At 43.8% G+C, this 18,690-nt stretch overlaps 1 protein-coding gene across 4 annotated transcripts in view; it reads left to right on the forward strand.

Annotated features, from left to right (window-relative positions):
• SLC23A2 (solute carrier family 23 member 2) overlaps window positions 1-18,690 on the forward strand; it is an 81,953-nt gene that overhangs the window by 32,677 nt on the left and 30,586 nt on the right. For 2 of the 4 annotated variants that reach the window (XM_053269509.1, XM_053269508.1), the window contains 4 exons: window positions 6,062-6,319; window positions 8,174-8,272; window positions 15,301-15,417; window positions 17,308-17,465. In XM_053269509.1, coding sequence (XP_053125484.1) covers window positions 6,215-6,319; window positions 8,174-8,272; window positions 15,301-15,417; window positions 17,308-17,465 — 479 coding nt within the window. In that variant the 5' untranslated portion in view covers window positions 6,062-6,214. Of the gene's footprint in view, window positions 1-461; window positions 483-6,061; window positions 6,320-8,173; window positions 8,273-9,348; window positions 9,382-15,300; window positions 15,418-17,307; window positions 17,466-18,690 lie in introns of those variants that run through there. The other 2 variants (XM_053269510.1, XM_053269511.1) reach the window with 2 other exon arrangements.

Raw genomic sequence — 18,690 nt, forward strand, 5'->3', positions numbered from 1 at the left:
TAAGCTGGGTGGGAGGAATGTTGGGAGTGAACTGCATAACAGTAATTGACAGAAGTGGGTGAAATGGACTTGCTGGCGTGATTGTCCTTCTTCAAAACTGGCTAGCTAAATTTGGTTTGGTTGTTCCCGGGTTATCTGCCATGGAGCTGTTGATGATATAGTAAACAATAGGTGTTTGGCATTTGTTTTGTCTATCGGGCTCAAATTTATTATTGCTGCTGTAATACTTACTTACGTTTTCTAGTTATGTCAGAGGCATGTAGTAACACCTTGTGACCATGTGGTGTGTCTTGGTATTTTTAGCAGTTGTGTAATGTAAAATACTTACTCTGATTGGATAAAATACAGTTATACAATATCTGGAATATAAAAAACCTATTCAGTATGTCTGTGTTCCATTAAATGTTGTCTTCAGCTGGCAGTAGCTGGTAGGAAGTGGAACTGTTTTGCGTGGACTCTGGTTTCAGTGCCGGTGTCTTGAGGTAAGAGAGTTAATTGAATGAAAGATGGAACTGATGGAAAGGGAAGGTAGTGAGAGGTTTTATAGCAAGCTGAATTTGATCTTGAAAATTATAGCTGCTATGCCATATATAGCAGATATATAGGCTGAAGGGGTATTTCCCCTCTACCATTAATGAGAAGTTAAATGGTTTCAGTATGCTGAGAGAAAGCTTTACTGTCTTATAAAACTGTTGATAAGTGTGGCGGAGCAAGGTGGCCCAAGAAGCTGAGCTTCAAATCAGGAAATCCCCCATCCGAATCTTGCTATTCTTTGAACCTCAGCCTCCCATCTGCATTATGCCGATACTGATTCAGGATTACAACTTGTAAGAAATGCTTTGACCACTCTAATGAATATACTTATTGTCTTGTAGTATTTGATTATTTCATAGCCTTGGAATTTTTTTTTATGAAACTCAAGTTGATGTTGCTAAACTCAGACTTCGGTATGTGGTAGAGAAAATATGAAGTAGGACTTGGAAAGAAAACTTTCAGTTTTGGAAATGTAAAAAAATAAAAATGTTTATTGAAATAAATTTGAAAGGCCACTCCTTGGTTCAGCCCCTCTGGCGCAATTCTTGTAGAAGGGGAGTATTACATTTTAATAGCTGGTTTTTTAAAAATGTTGTTGTCAGTTAAACATTAGTGATCCAAACAATTAAGGGACAATTAGTATGGAAAACTGATTTGCACACCAACTGGAGCAATAATCTGAAGAACACGTAACTACTGAAGCCAACGTTTAAATAGAAAAGTTGCAAGCTGGTTGTGTATGGGCTTCTTTTGGCTGTTGTGAAAACAACTGTGGGTGAGGGCAGGAACTCGCTCAAAAGCCACTTGGGATAAATTTTAGGAAAGGCAGTATAGAAACCGAACTCTAAACAAATACATACATACTGTTTTCTGAAAGCATAATCTGGGTGTTGGCGCTGTGTGTAATTTCAGACACAGTGAAGTTCACTGTGTCTCTGCAGAGCTGTAGATGTAGCATTGGCAACAGGAGGGCTTCAAGAAGAGCAGGTAGGACCGAAAACATGCCTCCTGTGCAACATGTAGAAGGCACTGGACCACTGTTCAGCCACCTACCTTAGCATGATGTTTGGGGGCTAGCCTTTTTACTTCATGGAATGGCAACTGAGAGGTGGCATAGGAGGATATGCTTGCTATCCATAGGACCTACCTCCTGCTTAGTGCATCTTTTGTGGTTACGTGCATTAAAAGATCATGGCACAGATGCAATGTACCATATTGGACATGTTGATGATGATGATGATCCAACATTTAAAATGATGGAAGTTGGTGGCATGCTTCTTTTTAAAACCAGGATAATAGAACACATTGGCCAATTCTAAGCCATTCTCCCCCACCTCCACTAATGATTTATAGGACATTTCACTGTTACTATGCTCTCTGATTGCATTGTGAACCGCTTACCCCTCCTGCCAGTCTCCCTAGCACTGATGACACACAAATACAGTTACATGCAGCAAACCATAAAAACAAATCTCAGAGCACAAGTGCCTGCCTGAGCCAGACAAATGAGACCAGGAGGAGGAGGGAGCCACCTGTCCCTGCTTGGCTTGCCCGCTCGTGTGTGTGTGTGTCCTTCAGACTGACTGAGGCAGGCAGTAGACAGACATGACCAGGAGGAGCAATGAGATGGAGGCAGATTGCTTCCTCCAATCCCTGGCTGCATCTGTCTGGCTCAGGCAGGCGATGGGCCAGGGTGACCAGGAGGAAGAGGGAGCAACCGGCCCCTGTTCCTGCTTGAGCCAGACAGACACAACCAGGAGGAGGAGAGGGCAAGCAAGGTGGTCAGTCTCTCCCCCGCCAGTTGAGTGCAAGGCACTACTGGGGTAGGACAGTGAGTCCTGTCTGACCCTCCCTCCATGGAGCAGAGGGTCTTGTTGGGGGCAAGTGAGTCTGCCCCCACATGGAGCAGAGAGCCGTCTGGCTCCTAAATTTTGGGGCTAGCTTTTAGAGCCAAAACAAAATGGCCAAGGCCTGCTGTAATGAGTTGGGAATTCTGCTGTGCGTAATTGGGACTCTGGCCAGAATTGGTTCTGCTATCTAAACTCTCTTGGCTAATCGGAGAGTTGCCAACGTTTCCCAGTTATCTGCTTCACTCACTTAGAATGCTGAAAAGCATTCTTGTTTTGCTAATCAGGACAGCCCAGTGTCTGTGAATTTCTTTCAAAAGATTCCTGGTCTGTTGGCCAATCTCGGCCTCCTTTGATACGGATGCCAGTTTCTCCTTCCCCTTCTTTTATTGCAAGCATCTGCTGACAGCCAACTTGATTTTGACTCCAAATTCTTCCCTGTCTCTTTCTTTCTCTCCCTCCTCCTCTTTCTCAGGCACTTCTGCCTAAAACTCTGCTGCAGTGTGTAGTCTTGTTTCCTGGCCATGTGTCTACCAGGCAGGGTCACCTCTAGGTGCCTTGGCTGCAAGGAGCTTCCCTGAGCACAGTTTTGAAAATAGCTTTTCGGCAACCATTTTCTCCCTTCCCTGCCTCTTTCTAGCTTTTAAATATGCCCCTAATGTAATCATTCTTGCTAGGCAAGATTTTAAGAGGAGACAGAAAACAGTCTTTATTTTGTTCAGGATGTTTGAACATCAGAACAGCCCTGCTGGATCAGGCCCAAGAAAGCCCATCTAGTCGAGCATCCTGTTTCACACAGTGGCCCACCAGATGCCCCTGGAAGCCACAGGCAGGAGTTGAGGGCATGCCCTCCCTCCTGCTGTTACTCCCCTGGGTATGATGAAAGGGGATTATTCCTCCTTGGCCATTTACTGCCTTTCTCCTCAAGAATTCAGCTGAAAATGGCACAGGCTGGCTTTTTTGCTGCTGAACATGGGTGTAATGCTTTTGATTTCCTTTTACAAGCATTGCTCTTCACTGTGCCTCTTGAATAAAGTGCCCCTTCATTACTGTTTCTGGTTTCAGATCATATGCTCTTTCCTGGGGTCTTGCCCCACTTTTGTTAGGTGCTTTTAACTGCAGGTACTGCTGATGGCATTTCAGGCCAAGTAGCAGGGCTTGGTGGCTGGCCATTTGCTATGAGACGGAGGGAAGCGAGACACTCTGGCATCACACACACAAATGATTGTTTGTACCCTTGCTATCTTAATTCCAGGGCAAAGGTTCGTTATAGACTGAGGGAAACGTAATCGGTGCCCGAGGAGCTCCATTCAGCCCTCAAGGTTTTCTCTTCCAGCCCCCAGCATCTCTTCCGTTTCAAGGACGTCCTTTACTCCTCACACCCAACACACAGGCAAAACATCTTTAACATACATCATTAGTGGGAATAGCAGCAATGGGTCTATCCTAGTCTTTCTGCATCCCAGCTGCCCTATATCTTGGCTATTGTATAGGAGTGCCCTTCATGCTGGACTGGAAAGAATTAGCCTGTGTCTCCGCTTGTGAGTGAGCCAGTGGATAGAGCCGATGTAGCTGGCCCTTGCTCCGTTCAAAATATGTCCCCTTTAAAAAATAAATAAATCAGTGTATCATTGGTATCCCACTTTTCTTCCATCGTGGAACTCAAGCTAACTCAACCTGTCTGGGCACTGGCCAGATCTAGGTCAGCTCAGCTTCAGCAAGGTGTCTGTATCGTGGGCTCTCAAACCATGCCCTGAAACCCAGTTGGAAGCCTAGGATTTTGATATGGTAATCTTCCCATCCTTCAATTTCTCTCTTTCCCCCCTGGCTGTTCCCACCCATATGCTTTTAGACAGCTTTGTAATGCTACAGTTAGGTGCTTTTTCTCAGCTGTCCCAGGTTGCTTCTGGTGCATTCTTGAGTTGAGCACCTCGCTTTTAAAAATGACTTGTTTGTTGCCTACATTGATTGCCACATTAACGCACAAGGTTCTAGAGGGATAAATCCTAAATGTCTTTTGTCAAGATCTCCCAATAGGAGGCAATCTTCTCTTGCAACCTTTCCCCTTCACAGCAATATTGAACTAGAACCGAGTTTACTGCAAGTGAGGCAGGCCTACTATTTGTGCTCTGACCTCACTGGGAGCTCTTATTAGATAGCAATCTATCTGGCAGTTGATGGAGTATTTTGTTTATGTGGGCTTGCAAAAGGCAACGTGAAGCGAGTTATCAGTATAGGTGAATGTCTCTGGGCGTTGCTTTGCAAGGAGTGCCCATGAAAGGAAACTTCTCTTGTAAGGAGGCTTGAAATACTGAAAAGAACATTGTGTCGTTCTGGACAGCCATACCCAAGCATGTATGTTTGCTTGGTGGTGGTTTCTTTATTTAAAATATTCATGCCCCACCCCTCCAGGACTCTACTGCTAGGCACAGCTCACAACATTATTATTACTAATTATTATTATTTATTCTATTTCTATACCACCCTTCCAAAAATGGCTCAAGGCGGTTTACACAGAGAAGTAATAAATAAATAAGATGGCTCCCTGTCCCCAAAGGGCCCACAATCTAAAAAGAAACGTAAGACAGACACCAGCAACAGTCATTGGAGGGATGGTGTGCTGGTGGTGGATCGGGCCAGTTACTTTCCCCCTGCTAAATAAAGAGAATCACCACTTTAAAAGGTGCCTCTTTGCCAAGTTAGCATTAATAGATATGACATAAAACAAATAATTTTAAAAATGAAACAAATTTAAAAGACCAAACTAAAACCACATTTAAAAGTTACAAATTTTTAAAATTACAAACTAAAAGTTATAAGTAGAAAACTAAAAACATAAGAATGAAAAATCCTATCCGGTATAAGCAGCAGATAAAACATTTTAAAATCTTCTCTCCGAAGATGTGTCTTTGTTTTTTAAACACATTGAGAGCATGATGAAGCTCTTCCGGGAGGGCATTCCAAAGCTGAGGGGCTTCAACTGAAAAGGCCCTGCCTCAAGTCCTCGCCAACCAGAACACCATACCTCTTACCTATAATATAGCATACCTACTACATATAATATAAACCCAGGTGCCCAACTTCGGTTGTTCAGCTGTTGTTGGACTACAGTTCCCATCACCCCTGACTACTGACCAGTGTGGTTGGGCATGATGGGAGTTGTAGTCCAGCCACATCTGGGAACCTGAAGTTGGGAACCCCTGATTTACGTAATGCAATTACGCGGCATGGTGCTTCAAGGTAACAATCTAAAATTCAACAGGGGAGGCGGCAGAGGGAAGGAAAATGAGGTTGAGAGCCGCTGAGGAAGGCTGTGTGTTCTGTTCCATGTTCTTAGGCTTAGTTTCAATAGGGAGAGGGATGGAAGGGCTAATTCGAGGCTTCTCTGAAAAGTTGAGCATTTCAAAAGGGTTTGAGCAGCTAGTTGACAGGGTTGTGTAACATCCAAATAGGTTTGGGGGATTTTCCACCTTTTGCTATGAAGGGCGAAGACTGCAAGAGACTGTCTCCTATCTTGATCATGGAGTAAAATTCTTGATGAAATTAATGTGCTATCACCTTGCCTCTCAGTCAGTTTAATAACGCAGTACTGTAAGTGTGTCTTGTGGGGTTATGTTGCAAGAACGACCAACCACAACAAAGCTCCCAACCTTCAGTGGTTTTGATGTTTTCATTTCCAGGCACTCTAGAAGCCAACCTGACTTGCGGGCCTGGATGCTCCACTGCTGATGCCTGTGGTGCACTTTTGAGGTGCCATCCTGTGTATTGAAAAGTCCGTCTCCTGTACTGGCAGCTTGGCGACGGTGTAAGTCCCCTCAGCATTGTGGGAAACCATGGGGATTGGCAAGAACACCACTTCTAAATCGGTGGAAACTGGAAGCCCCACGGAGGGAAAATATGAGGATGAGTCGAAGCATCCTGCTTTCTTCACACTGCCGGTGAGTTATGTCGCTTTCCTGTAGCACTTGTGGAGCTATTTTTATGACACACTATAAGCACAGACTCAGCCAGAATATTTGCTCTACTTCTAATAATTGTGTTTGCAAGTGTAACTGCATGACTCAGTCAAACTTTTCCAGATATTGATTCTCAAAGGAAAGTCTGCCGAATGCCATAGGCCTAGCTAGCATTTCCATTGGGAGGAAAAGGCAGCTTAACATGAGAGAGCTTTGGGAATGGCAAGGGCAGCTAGAAGAGATGCTTGTGGGCCTCCTGCTGATTTCACAGGGGCTGTCCAGTGGCCACTAGAGCATCCTCCAGGCCACACTCACAGCCTGCAACTACAGTGCTTGTGAAGAACAGAAACCATTATTTATTTACCAGCACTGTGTGAGCTGGTATGGAGCTCCCATGTTGCGTGTTAAAGCTTTTATTTTGGAGGCTTCTCCCCCTCTCCAGCACTCACCCCATGTGCTTTGTACCAATTTTTTAAAATAAAAAGCTGCTCCAAGCCACTTGCTGACCTGCAGCAAGGTCCCCCTGGCAGCACTGCTAGCCCTGCCCCATTTCCTTTCATGGGAAAAGGGATATCCCTACTAGTGTTTGGGCAGGATCCCCATAAGAAGCAGCGCTCTCCATTAAAAGTACCCTCACTGACCCAAATGTTCCAGACTGGTTTGGTCGTATCACTCTAAGGCAGGGGTGGGAAAACTTCGTCCTCCAGCTGTTGTTGGGACTACAACTCCCATCATCCCCAGCCACAGCTGAAGGGCCAGGCTTGCCCACCCCTCCTCTAAAGCTTGCTTGTTTTCTCTGAGCATTGTTGCTGCTTCAGTTTGGAGCAGCGGTTTGTTGTAAAAGCTGTCAGGCTCAGTTGTCTCTATCTGAGGAGGTGGAAAAGCTAGATGTATTTTCAGTATGGGGAAGAGTTCAAGGGATAATAGTGCCATGGTTAAGAAATGAATTTGAGAACTCCTCCTGATGAATGGCTTCTCTTGTTCAGAAAACAGATACAACATTGTATTCAGTGACTGGATTGCTCAGCTCATGGACTCTTATCTCATTGAGGGCAATTGACCCGATAAGACTGATGGCTTTAAATTATTGCATCTAATGCTAAGGACCATTTGTGCCACAGATCGAAAACCGCTCTGAAGTAATTTAATTCATCTAGGGTTGTTTGAGGATGATTTGACGTTGGCCCATCTCCACTGGAGAACGTAGCCGTGCTGGCTGCAGCCGTGCTAGCCTCATTCTGAAGACCAGGATTTGGTCAGCATATTAAGAAGCTGTTGCATTTGCAAGCAATGTTGTCCATATACCAACAACACTGCATTTGCCAGAGCTTATGTGAACAAATTGCAACGAGAATTGACATGGCTGATGTGTGTGTGCGTGTGTCCCACTGGAATTGTGCCTTCCTGTCCTTCTAGACTCTTATTATTGTTTTAATTCCGATAATGCTTGTGCTCAATGGGCAGTTAACTTGGCACTGAAGGCTGTATCGTAGATGTCTTGTGAACCACCCTCCATTTTGATTGCACACCTTTAGTTGCCTATAACAGCCGTAATGTTTTAGGGAACTTAGGCGACAATTCTGCACACGTTTTCCAGGGAATAAGTCCCCCTGAACACAGCAGAGCTGCTTGCAAGTCAGCAAGCATATGTAGTTGCTGCCCTTATACAGCTGGTGGGTGTTGTCCTTTTTTGACAGTATTTCTGCTTTGAAGCCTGTGGATGTGAAAGTTTCTCTAAAATAATGCAATATATCGGAATGCACATGTTGTTGTTTTAGAATTATTATTTTAAACTTCATAGGAACTGTTTTTTGTGTGTGTGTGTGTCTGTCTTAGGTTGTAATAAATGGTGGAGCAACATCCAGTGGTGATCAAGATACAGAAGACACAGAGCTTATGGCCATTTATACCACAGAAAATGGAATTGCAGAAAAGGTATTTTAAGAATGCAAAGTAGATTTAAAGATGGGCTCTAGCACAACGGGAAAAACATGTATTGCTCACTTGCTCAGCTCGGGATGGTCTTGAGGCTCTGAGACAGTCTTCATCAGGTTGCTTGATTTATGTCCGAGGAGCCTGGCTGAAGGAATGCATGAGTGCTAGTAGTATGTGAAGATGATGTGGGAGGTGGAAAGGCGTCTGAGCAATAGAAGAACAGAGCTCTTGGCATTCAAGACGCAACTCTTTGACTTTGGGCAGGATATCTATCTTAGTGGTTCAGGGAAGGTTGCATACATAGTTGTGGGGAAAGATTCTTACTTGCTTAACTTGAAACACTGGATGGTAGTTGCCAAAGAGAGATAAAAGGATTTTCAAAAGCATAGAGCCGCACTGTTCATCACGATGGGCAATAATGCTGATTCGCAAAGCCTTGTTTACTGTATATCTGCAACTGCCATCTGTTGACATTGCTGCCAAACAGCTAGAGAGTGTCCCTGTTTAATATTTAGCAGGGGTGGCCAACCTGAGGCTCTCCAGCTGTTATGGGACTGCGGCTTCCGTCACCCCCAGCACAGTATTTCAGCTGTGGGAGTTGGAGAGCCTCAACGTGGCCACCCTGACATAGAGGGGACTCGGGGCTCAGTAACCGCACCTTGACAGATCCTGTAAGCAGACCCCATGGTAGGGGGTCTTAAGCTTCTTGCACCCATGGACCTCCCAAATCCCCAAGCATTACCTGTAGACCTCAATACATTTGCCTAAGGCTTCCTAAGATTAAAAAAGAGAGAGAGAGAGAAAGTAAGAAAGGTAGTTGTTTTCCAGGTCTTTATTCTGGCTCACCAGGAAACAACTTACAGTCAGTGCTGCAAAGATTTTCCATGGACTGCCTGGACCTACCCTGTGGACCCCAAGTTAAGACCCCCCCACACACAAACACTTTTGAGAAAGGGACTGTACAGGATGAATAGGTTGCTGTTAATTTGTGTCAAGGTTGTATAAATAAGAGGAGGAGGAGCTTGTGTGTTCTTGGGCAGGATTGGTAGAATGGGATGGAATGTTTGGAGGGGAGAGTAATGGAGGGGCAGTTACAGACTGTTAGGAGGGTGAGTTAGAGAGAAATGAAGGGGGCTTTATAAGGAACAATGGCGAAGACACTGGTGACTGTATAAAGAATGGGAAGCCTGACTGGCTGAGAGGAGAGAGATAATGTCCTTGTGGGAGTGACAGAAAGCTCTAAGGAGAGAACGGAATAAAAAGAGAGGAGTGCAGTAGCCACAGGGGGGCTGCAAGTAAGCTTGAGTCTGTTTCAAGAGAATTGGGATGGTGGCAGCGAGGCAGTCCTTAAAGGAAAATCCCCAGTGAAAGGGAAGAGAGGACCAGCATGTCACCACAGACCCTGACAATCCTCTCAAAGCCCACAGTGTTCTCATTTCTACTAGCTAAATTTGTCTTCTCCTTTGCCCAAGATTCCTCATATCACCCATGCCTTTGTTAAGGCTACAAGGCCAGGTCTTTAGATAGGGGGATCCTTGCCCCCTACATTCTGCTTACAGAATGATTTGTGCAGTTGGTGTAGTCTGCTGTAAATGTGCTGAATTTACACTGCTTTATTTGGTGTTTTGTTTTGTTTTTTGCAAATACTTCTGCAGGGACAGGGCCTTTAGAATGCAAGGAAGCAAGTTTCATTTCATAGAGCTCACTTTTTCTGTATGGTTAACATTTTGCCATCACAATTTCAAATGTCCTTCTGCAACAAAGAATTGTTCCACATCTTTAAAATGAGAGCCAATACTATCAGGATTCCTTCAAGACCTTTCAGAATCCATCTGATCTCCTATGATCTAAAAAGTTTGCTTTTCCACTGACTTAATTTCAGTGCTCTTCTACCCTTACACTACATGAAGAACAAAATCACACTCCAACAGAGATGGGATTGTACGACTTGAAATGAATACAGATCATGCTTGGGCTAGAAAGACCAATTAAAAGGGCTGTACTGAGAGAGCTTTTCATATCTTAGGTCACAATAATTTACCATTGGGTTTGAATCATGCTGCATTTTACATGATTGTATGTCCTGAGGTAACATTTGATATTCAGGCTTACAGTATCAGCAATTGTCTTGTTGCTGAAAAAAACCACCTTTTTTCCAGAGTCCAGCTGTGAACACTAAGCGTATTCAAGGAGGCAAAGTGCTTGAGCATTTCTACTCTAATGCTACCTTTGTTTCAGAGATTACAGTGCTTTTGGCAGTCAAGGAGTTGCAAGTGAACCAGTGCCAGCCCTCGACCACCTAGATTATTTCTAAGATTGTAGATGGTAGCAATCATAAGGGGATTAAGCAATGGCCGCATGTTGAACTAACAGGATCAAGTTATACAACTGGGTTACTGGGCTCCAGATTTCAAGGCATATAGTTTGATTGCCTGATCTGCCTCAGGTGGTAATTTTGCTTGTTCTGCACACACTCGGCCTCATGAGACAAAACAGTCAAACTTAGATCCTGACAGTGTGGCTGCTGCCTCAGTGCTCGTTGTGGTCTCTCAGGCAGTGAGAAGAACCGATTCTAGCCCCTTCTGCAAGGAATCATGGTGGTTTTGAACAAGGTGCTCCTATGTCCCATGCGCTCTCTATATATACTGTATCCACAAAGACTGTTCTCACATGTTCCCATTGCCACAGAAATCCCAACAGAGTTGTGGTTCTTTTAGTGAGAGTCGGACTGCCTGTGGTGGCAGCTGGTGTCTAGGGATGGTGTGGGTTCATCCCTTCTACTGTCTTGCTCCAGTGTGTGTGTGTGTGTGTGTGTGTGTGTGTGTGAGAGAGAGAGAGAGAGAGAGAGATGATTGGGCCCTAAGGTAAAGATTGCCATGGTTGTGTGCTCTTTCACACGGAGTCAGTTAATAGTGCTGGAGGCTGACGGACCCATCCCCTTTACCTCATGGAATTGTGGCTGCTTTAAGCTCTCATGGAGCTGAGCCAACCTGTGGGCCCTGTGCAATCCTCCTCCCTCTTTTCTTTTCAAGTTCTCCGTCCTTGAGCGCTGAAGAGTCCTTGGTGTCTGCCAACCACACAATCCCAGAAACCCACCCAAGGTTTCAGAGCATCTCTTGAAAGTGGTGTAAGAAACTGTGCTTAGGCTGCCTTTTACTACTTATAGTAAGGGTTATGAGGGTTAGTTCTGGAGAGTGTTTGGACATTTTATTTTATTTTCACACATTTGTGTCTTGAGGCTTTGCAATAAGGTAAACAAAAAATTTAAATGCAGAATCCTTACTGGCATAATATCCCTGACGAAAACTGTCATCTTCACTCATCTAAAGACTCTGCAGCTGTGAAACAAATCCAGCATGTTCATGAGTGAACTTGTTAGCCTTCTCCAGAATGAACTCATTCAGCAAAATCTGTTTGTGAGTGAGGTGACTGTGTAGACACCTTGGTCCTCCTGCTCTCACTTGGCCCCAAATTCTGCTCTGCTTGTTTGATCCTCTGCAAGTTGGAACAACTTCAAGCAGAGCTGTGGTCTCCCACTCATGGAAACCTGCATTCGACCACACCTCTGTTCATCTTCTCAGTACGTAAAAGCTGGAGATGGCTCTTAGGAGAGAGCATAATATCACAACCCTCTCTCACTTCAGTGACCTCTGTCCCTGGCAGGGGGGTCTTTTTTGCTGGAAAGAACAGGTAAACGCTCACAGTGCAAAAGGAAAAAGATGCTCTATGCAGTTTTCAACAGGGCCTCAAGATTGTCTGCACCTCACTTAATCATTTGAGAAAATCTGTGGCATTAGAGCAATTGGGCACATCCCCATTTGACCAGCTCTTTGAGAGATGCTGCTCCCCATACAGTTCTAGCTGTTGTAAAAGGCTGTGTTGCTATGGCTGAAATGGTCACAGCCACATAGATAGCATATTATAAGCATGCTCCTCTTATAACTGAAAACCTTTTCACTTCATTGCTCTCTCTCTTAACTTGTAGAGGGGTGTGTGTGTGTGTGTGTGTGTGTGTGTGTGTGTTCTGAATTTTCATTATTCTCTCTGATAAACACAAGATTTCATTAGGGAGCACTAGGAGGATTTGACAAATATTGTAAATGCCAGGTGTGCAGTTTGGGGGTCTCAAGAAGTTGTCAGGTTCTAGGCAAACACATTCACTCGGATGCCAAGTGTGGATTAAGTCAGTGTGGTAGTTATATAAGCCCTTTCCCCCCTACAAGATTTGAAATGGTAAACTTAATATGTCCTGATTTTCAAGAGTTGTTGCCAAAAAAGGGTGTTAAATATTTTGTTTTCATACCGCTTTAAAGCTGTTTAAATGATTTTTTTAGAAGTTGACTCAGTATTAACAAAGATTTAAAGCTACTTCTGCATAAAGCTACTTCTGCATAATATCCTTCTATCAGTGCTGCCCAATCCAGGGTGAACAGTCTTTTCAGATCCACGGAAGGCACTTCCTTTAGCCCTGATTTGTAAACGGAGCCCACTTATTGCATACTTTGTTTGAAGTTTACCTTTTTTTTTAGTCAATCTAAACGCTTCCTCCTCTTTCTCCCTTACTTGTTCTGTTCCTCTTTCTCCTTCCCTCTTCAAAAGAAGGTTGTGTTACTTGCCAATGCAGCCCACCTTAGAAGACCTCAAGAGCAGTGTTCTCTCTAATTATTTTCATCTGTGTGCGGAATGAGTTTTTTTCTGGGCAACAGTATCAAAGCAGTGTGCACGCACATGCATCCAGAGTGGGACCTTCCTGATTCAACCTGAGCAGGATCTAAAATTGACAGAGCAGATGTCAAGAAATGCATGTGCATGCACACACGTGCATGCCTTAGAGGGAACTCTGCTCAAGAGGTCTTCTCTGTACCCACCCTCAGGCTTTGGAATGCCTCCCAGCCAGAATTAGAGCTTCAGCATCCCTGGTAGCTTTTAGAAAAACTCTTAAGCCTGTTTAGACAGGCTTTTGGTTGTTCAAGTAGTTTTTAAGTGGTTTTAAAAATGTTTGTATTTTTAAGTGTGTGAAAAATGTTTGTTTTGAATTTTAACTGGAGTAAACTGTCTTGAGACGCATGTTTTGGTGAGACTAGGTAGCAAACCGTCAACTGCAGTTACCTAAGCAAATTCTTTAGCTTTCCCTGACAGGCATTTATTGTAATAAGAAGAGCAATTTCATCACTGGAGGGTGGAACACAAAGGCTTCATGAGCCACAAGTATGAGGGCATGACCCATTGTTCTTATGTTTGTTCATGAATTTTCACATATTTACCATTCCTATAAACATTGTTGCCATCCTGCAATTGACTCAACTCTGTGCAATCAATCATCTTTATTACAGTCCTAGACCAGCATAAAACCAAAGCAAAAGAGGATATCACCAAAGCAATAGCAAGTTATAAACCTATAAAACTAAAGCACTGTATAAAACTGTAAAAGTCTGAGGGATATCATAATGCCATAAAGGCAATAGCAGAAAATAAAACTATAAAACTAAAAATCTGCCAAAACAGGACGTAAATGAAATCTAAAATCTGAGAAGACTCTGTTAATAAAATTAATGAAGGCTGGTTATAAAAGGCTGTGTTAGTATAAAATGCAAGGATTTGCTATGTTATAAACATGAGGTGAAAGCAAAGCTAAAAAACTGGCTAAAAACATGAATCTGAAATCAGGCTGAGGCGGACACCGGTTTAGAACTTGTACATAGCTATGCTGGGGCTGTGATGTCATTACAAGCTGCCCTTGGAGCAAGGCTTGGAGGCTGACAGGGCCTGGCATATCCTACTCGCTGCCGCGCAAAACTTGGCAGCATTATACATGAGGGTCGGATCTTCATCCGAAAGCAGCATCATGGTCTAGGAATGGCTTGGACGTCCAGGGCACTTAGTTAGTAGAGGCAAAATGAGCTTTGTGCAACTGTCTCTGTATTATTGTTTATTATTTATTTTTACATTTTAAATCCCGCTCTTCCTCCAAGGAGCCCTGAGCGGTGTACTACATACTTAAGTTTCTCTTCACAACAACCCTGTGAAGTAGGTTAGGCTGAGAGAGAGAAGTGACTGGCCCAGAGTCACGCAGCATGTATCATGGCTGAATGGGGATTTGAACTCGGGTCTCCCCAGTCCTAGTCCAGCACTCTAACTACTACACCATGCTGTAGAAGGTGCAGTAGAGGAGAAATCAACTCAGTGATGTTCTTGGCTTCTGAAATTGTTATTATCTAGTGTGAAAGACCTCAGTAAAATCCTGAAAGATGTATGGTCTTGATGGTTATGAGAACTGGAATTAAAAACAACTTTTCAATTTCATATGTTTGATCCTTTAGCATTTTTTTTATCACACATTCAAACGTGAATATCTAAAACCTTGAAAAGAAGAAGAAGAAGAAGCCCGGAATCCTCCATTTCCATCTCTACTTCCCACCACGCCCGTAGTGACTCTAGAGGGGTTATGGTGTTCTTTCCTTCCATACAGTGTGTGGTCTAGCTTTGCATCTCATTCTTTATTACCTGTAATCCTGATTTAAACCTGCCTCAACTCCAATTCAGCCATATGTACCGAAATAATAAATGCAGTTAGTTTTAGTAAGTAGAAGCACTACCCATATATTATGAAGTACTGGCCTCTTATACAAGTTTAGTCACACTTCTTAGAAATGTCCTTTAATGACTGTTCTATGACTTGGTGATCCTTGTTTATGTAATAGAATAGGTTGTCATTATCTTCCTTTTGGCATAATCTGCCATGGTTATATCACAAGAACAGAATAATGCCCTGCTTATATGAAGAGGCAAGGGGTGGGTTATATGAAAGGGTAGCGCTCTTGTGCTTTCAGTACAGCCGATCACTTCAAAGGTAGAAGGGGTTCTTTCTCAGCTGCCTTTATTGACATGACCTTGAAACAGGACACAGATCTCATCCAAGGCATCCTGGTAACCAAGTCACAGAGCATGCTGAATCCTGTGCATTCTTCTCTGATATTAAATGGCTGTTGGTTAATTTCCACCCCCACCCCCCGACTTGTTTTTGACAGAGTTCTCTCGCAGAGACACTGGACAGCAGTGGGAGCTCAGACACACAAAGAACGGACATGATATACACAATTGAGGATGTCCCTCCCTGGTATCTCTGCATATTCTTGGGCTTACAGGTACAGATAAAAACATCTTTGTAACAAAATAATGTGCTCGCAGTTATTTTAAATATTACTCTGCTGGAAACGTGGCATAGGAATTAAAGATTGCAGGTAAGTATTTTGGACTATAAGCAACTTGATCTTCGGTTCCAGTTAGCTCAGTTTTAATGACCGATGTGTGTGCGAAGGATGAGAAGCCGGTTTCTTCAGGGTGACAAAATATAGGTCTATTGGGGCCTGAGTAGAATAGGGAGAAAGTTCTCCCAGAGTGCTAGAAGTCAGGAAGTATTTGTAGCTGCTGCGTGAATAGGCAGTTTCTGCATGGCTTACAGAGGAACTCCAGGCTTCCCAAAAGCCTACCAGCCTCACCAGTCCTGTTGCTATAGACGCACAGGGTGTCCACATTTAGGTGCCCTAATGACACCATCCATATTCTTGTATCCTTGTTCTGCCAAGGGGTGGTGCTGGGGTTCCCTGTACTGCAGGGTGCTCAATATTTCACTCCTCATGTGTCTGTGGAGCAACTGTGAGGCAAGGTGAGTTGGCTTCCAGGCAGCAGATTTGGAGCACCATTAAACACAGCAGAGGGGGCTGGGATGGAGAGATCTGACCCCTGGGCACAATCCACAGACAACTTCTCCTGCATGAACTGCATTGAAAGGAATGGAGGCTTTGCAAGAGCATTACTGCAGAGGGGTTTCTGCAGGAGATGTTCCTGGTGTTCCTCTGCCCTAGGAATTGATGGGTGTGAGGCAAATGCTGTTTGGATCTTCTGTCTTACGAACCAAAACGTCTCTGGACTGGCCCTGTTTGGGAGGCCGCTAGATAGGCATGGTGGGCCTTTTTCTGCGGGTTGGAGTAATTCAAGAGAAAAGCCCTTGGGGCTAAATATTGTTTTGCCTGTCATTTGTGAGTTTGCTTTTTATATCAATATCTGTGTGCCGGTTTTATGCTGTTGGGCTGATTTCAAGCCATTACGAAGCAGACTCATATGGAGTCCTCCCACTGGTCCATCTAACCCAGCGCTGACTACTTTGACTGGTTGCCCCTCTCCAGGGTCTCGATCACAGTCTGTAGAAAAGTGCCTTATACGGCCTCAGACAGCTGGTCCATCTAGCTCAGCCTTGTCTACACAGACTGGCAACAGCTCTCCAGGGTTTCAAGCATAAGTCTCTCCCAGCCGTTTCTAGGGATGAGAGGGGCTGACTCTGGAACCTGTCTGCATGCAAAGCATGTGCCACCCCACTGAGGCGATGGGCCCCCTTCCCAATGTCTTCCATCTCCGTCCTGCGGAATAGAATAATATTAGTCACAATAGGGATTCTTGGTTGTGTAACACGCAGTCTGTATACTGGTATTTAAAAATACTTAACAGGGGTCTGTCAAAGTGAAGGGATGCAGTAAGACTTTGGTCATGGGTGGAGGTTATTTTTCTGATGGCTGGAGTTTGTTGCTCATCATACAGATGGTTTGGTTATATTCTCGGGGTGTAATTTCTCAGTTGTTGAGCTTCTGTTTGGTTTTGTCCCAAGTTCCATCACCAGTTCTGCTTCTGACTTGCTGGGTGACTTTTGTGTATGCACAGTTTAAAAACTCTGCCTTTAAAAAAATAATTGGTTGAATTGGAGCAGAAAATCCATGATTAGCTTCCCTCTGAAGGGTTATCAAGAATGTATCCACATTCATTTTTGAACATAGGCCATTTTCTTCCTAAAGGGTTTTAGGGTTTGGGTACAAACTATTGAAACCCAGCATGCATAAGTAGGAGTCAATTGATAACTGGAAATATTTTTAAATATGACTAAAATGTATTGCATTTGGACAAATGTAGTCTTGGGCTAAGTGACTGATTTTAATGGCATTAGCAAATTGAAGGCAATAATCTATAACCCTTTATATTTACAGCACTACCTGACCTGTTTCAGTGGTACCATAGCAGTGCCCTTCTTGCTAGCCGATGCCATGTGTGTGGGATTTGACCAGTGGGCTACCAGCCAGCTGATTGGGACCATATTCTTTTGTGTGGGAATCACAACTTTGTTACAAACAACTTTTGGGTGCCGGTGAGTTTGAGGATGATACTTAATTATCTGTTAACTGTTTGGAGGGACTGAGCAATCTCTCTTCCAAACCACATGCCAAACTGTGACCGGTGATTCAAGAATTAGTACAACCTTTCAAACAAGCCCACAAAACTAACTAGCCAACCTGTCTGGGCATGCATATGAAGCTGCCTTTAAACCGAGTTAGACCGAGTCTATCTAGCCCATTATTGTCTCCTCTGCCTGACAGCAGTTTTCCAATCTCTAGCCGGAAGTCTTTGCCAGCCCTGCTTCTTAAGATCCCTTAACTGGAGGTGTTGGGAATGAAACCGGGGACTTTCTGTGTGCAAAGTATGAGCTCGACTTCTGAACAGCTTTCTCAGCTGCCTGCGCGTTTGTGGCACATCAAACACCCACAAAAGGAATAAACAGTAACCAGCCTCTTCCCCATTTCCAAAAGCTGCTGCTCTGTTTAGTTGTGAGGAGGTGCTCTTTTTCTCCATAAGCATCCAGGCAAGTTGGTATGGGCTAGGGTATTGGCACTACTAGGATGGGCTAGCAGGGAGAGAGAGCCGTGTTTTAAGGGTAGCCCAAATAGACACTGTAAAGGAGAAGAGGAATTATATTCTCACACAACTATCAAAGGACAAAGTGATTTTAATATTTCTGAACTATTTGGAAAATTTGAGATTTCTGCCTGATATCTACTGTACTGTACTTAAGACTAAATGTTGAGTTTAAAGCAGCATCGTCTTTTCACCTCTGTCCAGCAGGCAAAGTATGGTGAACACCCACATTTGCTATATCTCCATCTTAAAATGGAGCAAGAATTAAAAATAACATGGAAAGATCATTGTATTAAGCCCTTGTCATGCACTTCCATGGTTCAAGTTCTTCCAAGTAATATTAAACTTTGGAGTCCTTCCCTCCATAACAAGGTATTCAGCATATTTACCCATGGAAGAGACTATTTGGATGGAGGATAGCAGCTCAGTAGGATATGGCAGGCAAGCCTGTTGAAAGAAATTAGTGAAGGTTATTGAAGAGGATCCTCCCAAAGAAACCCTAAGCCTTGCACAACACCCGTCCAGGATTCCTGACCTAAAGTGTGTTTGATCTAGTCTTGCTTCACAAGACTTTCTGAAAGAAAGCTGTTGTCGCCTTTCTTCCACTTTTAGAAAAGATGCTTTGTCCTTGACTTTCTCTTGGCTTGCCAAGAATGTTTCTGCTATTTCTTTGCTAAATG

This window comes from Hemicordylus capensis, chromosome 8, assembly GCF_027244095.1.
Source record: "Hemicordylus capensis ecotype Gifberg chromosome 8, rHemCap1.1.pri, whole genome shotgun sequence".
Taxonomy (NCBI): Eukaryota; Metazoa; Chordata; class Lepidosauria; order Squamata; family Cordylidae; genus Hemicordylus; species Hemicordylus capensis.